The following is a 7,661-nucleotide window of genomic DNA, read 5'->3' as shown; positions in this document are numbered from 1 at the left end:
TGTCATCTGCTTTTGCAGGAAAAGTGTTCTGACAGCACTATCTTGTGGACACCGCAGGAAATTCATACTGAATGAACCGATTTTAGCATAAATGGCTGAATTTCCTTAAGGATTCTGCAGTCAGTCGTGGGCACTAGATTTTCTAATGGGTGGCTGATGTTTAAAAAAGGAGTGTTTCACTGCTTTTTGTGGCTCCTAGCTATGTGGAGAATACAGTGGCCATGAGCAATGCAGCACCATTCAGCCCTGGGTGGGACATAGCTTGCTTCCAGGCCCAGCTGTAGGAGGTGACAGCATGCAAGGCCAAGAACAGATTTCACATCTCCCTGTAAATAAAACCTCAAGCAAGCTCCAGTGGCAGTAGCTCGTAGCATCTAAGCATTTCTACCTGTAGGTAGCTGCCCTGTTCCTGAACACACCCACCTCTGAACAGCTTAGGTCCAGAGAGCTGGCACAACTGGGGTACTCAGCCAGGGAGCGGTGCCAGTGGTGAATGGGTGAACCCTCCCTGGGAGGAACATGTTGCAGTCCTTTCCCACCCAAAGGAAGCCACATCTCTAAGGTCCCTTTCATGGTCCTGTAGATTTTGCTCCACCGGTGATTTTGCTCTCACCCAATGGCTTTTGTGGCAGTCAGGGTGAACCTTGCAGAAGATGAGGGACCCTGAGATCTACACTCCGCTGGTCACCCTAGCACGTCTCAGTCACCTGGATACCCACGGACTGTTGATACCCATTGGTACTTCCAGCAGCCTAGTAGGAGCAGTTCAATAGATTTCCCTAAGAAAGTATATAGAAAAGAATTTTTCATCTATTTTTCACCAATATAGGGATAGCTCCACCGAAATGGAGCCTCAAAAAATTATTCGACACTCGTGCTTGTTCCTCTCCACGGAAATCTTTAGTAAAAGGCGAAAGATTTATACGATCTGAAGAGAAACCAGAGTATACCCCTCCCTCTCTCCCCGACCCTGCCCCCGCCTGCCCCACGCCCCGAACCTCAGGGTGACCCGGGCGCGCCCGGCGCTCCCGGCCCCGCGGCCCGGCCCGGCCCGGCCCCTCGGGCTGCACCCACCGGGCGGCCCCGACAGCCCGGGCGGGGCAGCGGCAGCAGCGCCGGACACCGGCGGGGCCGCGGGGCACGCTGGGTATGCAAATCACCGGTAACGGGGCGGGGCTAGGGAGGAGGAGGAGGCGGTGCGGGCGGAAAGGGGCGGGTGAAATGGTTGGGCACCAGCCCCAGCCTTGGAGCGGATCCCTTCTCCCCACGGTACGAATCGCAAGGGACCATTTAGTCCGCGGCTCCGCAGTTTTGTAACTAGATAACCGCGCGGATGAGAAACCCCTTACCATCGCTTTTTTTTTTTTTTTTTTGAACAGAATAAGGGCAGCTCCATCGGAATGGAGCCTCTAAAAATTCATTAGCACTCGTACTTGTTCCTCTCCACGGAGCGGCGGCCCTGGCGGGGCTGCAGCGCCCGGGACAGCGGGGCAGGTTCCTGGCTGGCCGCTTCTCCCCGGACCTCGTGTTCTGATCGGAGGGGGCCGCACCGGTAGGGAGAGGGCGCTGCGGAGGGACCGAGTGCCGGGTATCAGCGCTGCCGGCAACCGAACCGGGTCCAGATTCACCTTGAGCATCGGTCCGGAATCGACCCCGCAGCAGACACCTCTCCATTCCCTAGGAAGAGGAGTAGTCGACCCTATCCTAAATGCGATGCTGCGATGCACAGTGGGATCTCTTATCACAGTCCCCCAATACCCATCTTTTCTCTGTTTTTAACCAACACAAGAATAGCTCCACCGAAATGGAGCCTCAAAAAATTCAAACGCACTCGTACTTGTTCCTCTCCACGGAAATCTTTAGTAAAAGGCGAAAGATTTATACGATCTGAAGAGAAACCAGAGTATACCTCCCACCTTTCCCCTGCATATACCCGCTCCCAGCTTTTCCTCTAGAGTCATGGCGATCTCCACGACTCTCAGTTCCACCCTCCGTTTCTTCGGCCCGTCCCCCCAGCAGTGACCGACCCGGCTCCACACCGGAGCCAACGACCGGAGAGCGGCGGCACCGAAAGGCTTTACCGGGGCTGCGGTGCCGGGCGCGGCGCACCCTGGGTATGCAAATGAGGGAATACTAATGAGGCGGCGCGGCCCGGCGGGAGCGGGGTTTGGGGATGTATGGCTGAGACCTCCTGAGCTCGCCCTTGCCACACTTGCCCAGGCCAGCCACGGCCTGCCCCAGAGCGCTCAGGGTGGGTACACAAATCCTGCCTTCCTACTGGACCTCCAGGTGCACAGAGCGCAGCACACCCAGCACGGGCTCCTCGAGGGCACAGGGCACCTCTCCCACCATATGCTGAGGGGAAAGGACAGAGTGACGGGGACAGCTTTCACACAGTTCTCCAGGTTGTTCCCTTCCAGGCACCAGGGCTCTTCAGTGCAGCCCCAGTGCCAGGCCTGGGCAGGAAGGATTGGCACAGATGCAAATGCTTCCCATTTTCTCCCACCCCTGGCCCCGCCAAGGCTCAGGACCCACCTGCACGACCCTGAGCATCGGCAGAGCCCATGCTGGGCCCGTGGAGGTACACAGCAGCACAGCTACAAGGTAGACTTGGCTCTGGTACTTGGGATTGCCACAGCCTGAAGAGTCCAGCAGAATCTGCGTGTCGTCTTGACCCACTGCTTTGTTGGAAGAGGCCAAGAACTTGGCGAGGTCTGGTACCCCTATGCAGAGAAAGACATGCCAGCTCATGTGCCTGGAGGAGAATGGGTCACCCATCTCAGCTGTTTCACTGCCACCCCAAGAGAACCCACTATCACATCCCACTTGGAGTGTGGTTCAAAGAGCCAGGAAAAAAATTTCTCTGCCTTTGTCAGGAGCCACACCATCAACTGGAAAAGCAACTGGAAAAATTCTCAGCTGGTTTAGGTGGCCAAGGAAGGCCCTTCCGCGAGTGTTTACGGAAGTGGAGTCTGGCACTGGAATGCCAAACAGAGCTCATAAGGATCCTGCTGCTGATCTTGTTGCTTCATCTCTCTAGGAGGAAGCTGTGACAGCATGCATCACCCCATGGCCTCTGACAACATCCTCCAGCTACAGAACTAACAGGGTTTGGCTTCCACTGCCTGGGAAAAAAAAAAACAGGGAAAAAAAATGTTGTGACGGTCTTTCAAAGATATGAGCTGTGAGACCCTCCCACCCCAGAGGGGGACTCTGGGAAAGTTTGTAGAAGGTGAGTGCTGCAGGTAAGAATAGAAACTGTTTTGTGGTTTTAACCAGCAGGGCAGCAATATTGTGCCAATATGACTCTGAAGAAAGTGAGCTCGTTAAAAAATGAGAGGGGATGAAATGCAGGCACTCAACAATAGCTGAGACTCTGAACTCCTTCCAGCCAGACCAGGGCTGCAGTGATCTGCCATCTGCAGCTGGAGGGGAGGGAGTGGCTCAGCACAGCAAGGAATCCCAGGGGCCAGAGGTCAGGGAGAACATCCTTGCCTGAATTAAGGACAATTCCTAAGTAGATGGACACTGCCTACTGTAGCTTTTGCAAATGAGCTCCTTATACTCCCTACCAGTGTCTGCGGCGAGCAGCAGCAGCTTTACAGACTCCCTTTTGTCCTCTACTTTCAGGTGGTTCAGCCCCAGTATTTCCAGGGGAATCGAGACACCTCCGATCTCCAGAAATTCAGTAAGGTATGTGTGGCTTCCAGGATAGGGGGAACAAAGCCAGAAGTCTCTCCTGCCTTGGAGCCCATCTTCCTCTGCCAGCAGGCCGTGCTCCTGTGAGCCATCACCTTGCTGCAGCAGGTGGAGGTCTGAACTGGGTACTGTCTCTGCAAGAGAGCATGGACCTTCCTCTCACAGGTGGGCAGAGGCAGCATGCTCATCCCAGTGCAAGAAAAACGCTAATTCTAGGTTCCTCAGAGACAGGTTACATGGGATTTCCCTTCAGTTTCATCTTTAGATAACCAGGTTGTTTTTCAGTCCTACAGAACATTGCTGGATATGGATGTCTCCATACAGAGCTTATTCTTTAACCTAATTTTTGGTAGAGAACTTGCTCCTCTTCTCCGTCTCACTACCACACAGCACCTCCAGCTGTCCAAGGAAACAGATATGCCATCCCCAGCCATGCTGTCGGGTGAGCCAGGAACAAACTGGCTCCCTGGGAGAACTCCAGCTCCAGCTCTGGTTCTGCCTTGCTTTTAATGAAGCTGTCCAGGATGCAGCTTCAAGCAACTTTGTGGGCACTATCCCAATCATGCAAGAAAACTGTGAGCTTCCTGATGGCTTCCTGCTTTTTGATAGAAGTCAGGATCTCTTCTTCCTAGAGAAAAATGAGAAAGAAGTTTTAAAAAGGGCTGTGAAGATAGAGAAAGACCATACTAAGGAATTACTACCAGAATCACATTTAAAATCTCTGGCAAATAATACTAAAGCACTTACTAATCATTAATTTAGTCTCATTTTCCCTTATAGTCATTTCATAGATAGGAAAACTGAGGCAAAGGGAAAGTTCCTGGTATGTCTGAAGCTGCACCATGAATCTGTGACAGCTTGAGATTATTTTCCAGGGCAGGTGGTTTCACTACAGGAGCTTTCTTCTCTGTTCTGTTCTGTTAATAGAGTCGTTTTGATGTTTCCCATTACCCCAGCCCTGGTCTCTCACTAGCCTCATGATATGAACACTGCATCTCATATCTGACCTGCCAGGGAATAAATAGGGTGAAATGAGAGCAGAAATAGGTATGGATTTATGGGGAGTGACAGGGTCAAGGGGGCTATAAATGCCTGTTAGCAAAGCAGCGCAGCCCTCACACATGCTGGAGCAACAGTCTTCTGGCCCACATCCACCCTAGGAATATGTGCCTGGCCTTGGCAGTGGAAGAATGCTTTGCTACCCTTTGGCATTACAGACATTTGCTTTGTTTTTTTCCTATCTAATTTCCCAGGCATTGTTTTTAAACAATCTAAGAAAAGCTGAAATGATAAGACCTACATGCAAGAAGGCAGAAGCTCCAGAAACATCCTGTGTCTGCACTTCCTTCCATCCCTTCACACAGGGGTTAAATAAAGCAGCCCACATTTTGCCAAATTGGCAAACGTTTGACCCTACTCCAGCTTGACAAATGTGAAGGTGCACTTAGGGAGATGAAGTATCAGGGATCAAGCTCTCCATTTGCTCAGGGAGGTGGCAGTCCCACTGCTGTGTATGTGTTTGGCTAGAGGACACTGACCATCCTAAGGAGTTAAACACCAGGATCTGTGTCCATACACGGATACAGAAAGAGGGATAAGGTTGCAAACAGCTGCATTGACACAGTGCCTTGTCCTCCACCGAGCTCTATCAACATGCCTAAGGGTAAGAAAGGAGTTCTCTGCTTGTCTAACGCACTTCTTGGACTTCCTACATAAGAGAAGCACCGTTTTAGGTTTTATTTAAGTGTGGTTTAAGAGAAAAATAGACTGACACACAATCTTTGGATTTCAAAACAAGAAGTTTCTTTCAATGTAATACAAATCACCAAGATTACCAATTCCCTATCTACAAAATTCTTAAGTCCTTTCTCCTAGAATCTGGAACAAAATTCCAAAGCAGTTCCAGAATATCCCCAAGATACTTGCTCAAAAGTAACTTTTTATTCTTTTTATCTGAACCAGACGGAAAACAATGACTAAGAGGTGAATATGTATCTCAGAGCCTGAAAACAAACAAACAAAGTCTTTAAAAAGCCGTCTGAGGAACAATGTTTGAGAATTAGGATGAGATGAAGTTTCATTTGGGAATTAACGGTCTGTGCTCTGTAAGGAGTCTGTGCCCTTGGCAGGGCGTTTTCAGGATCTCCTTTGCGGGGAAGCAGGTTTAAAATAAATCCATTTTTTTCCCAAAATAGTTGTGATTGAAAATGTTATTAGCCATAACAAATGTTAGTGCTGACAGGAGAATGGCCTGTTAGGGGCCTCTGCTGAAACAGTCAAGTGAAAGTCATATTTCACATTATTGCAAGCATTTTCCTGTGATTTACAGAATATTTGTGAAACATTACTTACAAGGCATATGATTGATATTGAGAGAACAGCTCGTGTGTAGGGGGAATGTGTATTTCACAGAGACTGTTTGCATGAAATTTACAGTCCCATAAAGTGCTCCTCTGTCCTCAACAGAGATCTAGTTAAAAGAACTTTACAGTCTGAAACATCCCAAAATTGATTCTAAATTAACGTTTCCGTATTTATGTTTAGGATGCTGGTGGTGTAGTGCTGTCCCATTTTTTATTATAAAGCTGCAGTAACCCTCCCACTCTTCAGAAACGCCAGCACCAGCCTCTGGACGTGAGGATTTTATTGATACAAAGGGCTTGCCTATGGATCAATGGAAAAAAAAAAAGAGGAGTTTGAAACAGTGATGACATGGGGCTTCAGAGGATACAGTGGTTACCCTGGCTGCTACAATCACGGCATCTGCTGACACAGTAATCTTTAAGCCAACATTGCAAAGTAGCCTGAAAATGTGCATTAATATTGTTCTTATGATCATTTTACATATGGGAACGTACAGACACAGAGGAGTTAAATGGCTTGCCTGAGTCGTTTGTCAGTGCTAGCATCAGCACGTAACTCCTGGTTGTTGGCTTCAAACTCTGCTCTCCACAGTGCTGGGCTGCCACCCCAGTCCACTGGACCTAATAATCAAAACAAGGCTGGGTCAGGGCAGGGCTTTATTCCTGCCAAGAAAAACACCAGTGATTTAGGAACTGGCCCTGGCACTTCAGCAGTTCTTTACATCCAGAGTGCTGCTAAATCATCAGTTTGAGATCAAAAGGCAGGCTGGTGCTGCGTCAGCCTCAGTCCGAGTGCGAGGTGCCCTGGACTCGTAGAAAGACAAGAGTGGCGGTGATTTGGTGTTGCACATCGAGGTTGTGCCCAGCCTCAAGCAGAACTTAGAGCTTCTGCTCCCTGGCAGGTTTCACCCTCACCTTAAATCCCCCGCCACCCTCCTCACGCACAATGCACCTTCCTCGGTGTACCCCAGTGTGCCCAGCCTCTACCACCCTACTGTCTGTCCTGCCCCCCAGCCCCGCTGCTAATGCAGCCACGGCCCCAAACCCAGCCCTGCACGGCCTCACCCCGCCACCCCCACCCTGCTTCCATCCCACCCCTGCCCCGCCTGCCCCACTGCAGCCTCAGCGTTCCCTGCCCCAGCCCACCATCCCACAGGCCCGATCCAGCCCAACCGCAGGCCCTTGCGCTCCCAAACCCCACACTGTGCCCCTACAGTCCCTCACACGCTCCCTGACGCCCACGCCCAACCCCTGCATCGCCCCTCCTGACCCCAGACTCTCTTCCCAGCCCCTCTGAGCGTGATCCCCGCTCCAGGCCCAACCGCTCCCCCCATCCCGGCCCCGCAGCCCCTCACTGACCCCATCCCGGGGGGGCGGTTACCCCGCGCAATAACTGACATGTGGCTGCACCAATCGCCCGCCGCCTTTCCCTCCGGCGGCCCAATGGGCGCTCAGTGGGCGGGGCGCCGGGCCCGGCGCTAAGGGCGCGTTGCTAAGGAAGGGGTGGTGAGTCGGGGGCGTGGCCAGAGGGGAGGTGGGGCGGGCGCTTCGCCTCGCCATTGGCTGCGGGGCGAGGGGCGGGGCTTGTGTCGGGGCGGG

General features: G+C 51.8%; 1 protein-coding gene and 2 non-coding genes across 3 annotated transcripts; all 3 read right to left on the bottom strand.

The window, feature by feature from the left end:
* Positions 1-833: 833 nt before the first annotated feature.
* LOC114063012 lies at positions 834-948 on the bottom strand. The gene has a single exon (XR_003572486.1). It is a non-coding gene; the product is annotated as a U5 spliceosomal RNA (small nuclear RNA).
* Positions 949-1,792: 844 nt separating this feature from the next.
* LOC114063017 lies at positions 1,793-1,907 on the bottom strand. Its single transcript, XR_003572487.1, has one exon. It is a non-coding gene; the product is annotated as a U5 spliceosomal RNA (small nuclear RNA).
* A 157-nt stretch (positions 1,908-2,064) lies between these two features.
* Positions 2,065-4,678, bottom strand: ARMH1 (armadillo-like helical domain containing 1). Its single transcript, XM_027894826.1, has 4 exons — positions 4,651-4,678; positions 3,573-3,857; positions 2,536-2,723; positions 2,065-2,355 (listed from the first exon to the last, which is right to left on the bottom strand). Exons 1-4 carry the CDS (start codon positions 4,676-4,678, stop codon positions 2,275-2,277), a joined length of 582 nt encoding a protein of 193 aa, XP_027750627.1. The 3' UTR covers positions 2,065-2,274.
* Between the last annotated feature and the right edge of the window lie 2,983 nt (positions 4,679-7,661).

The sequence above is a fragment of the Empidonax traillii genome, unplaced genomic scaffold (assembly GCF_003031625.1).
Source record: "Empidonax traillii isolate 1590-97213 ecotype Southwest subspecies unplaced genomic scaffold, ASM303162v1 scaffold15:size5535645, whole genome shotgun sequence".
NCBI classification, from domain to species: domain Eukaryota; kingdom Metazoa; phylum Chordata; class Aves; order Passeriformes; family Tyrannidae; genus Empidonax; species Empidonax traillii.
Note: the sequence above shows the minus strand (reverse complement) of the source record. Positions and strands in the feature narration are given on the sequence as shown.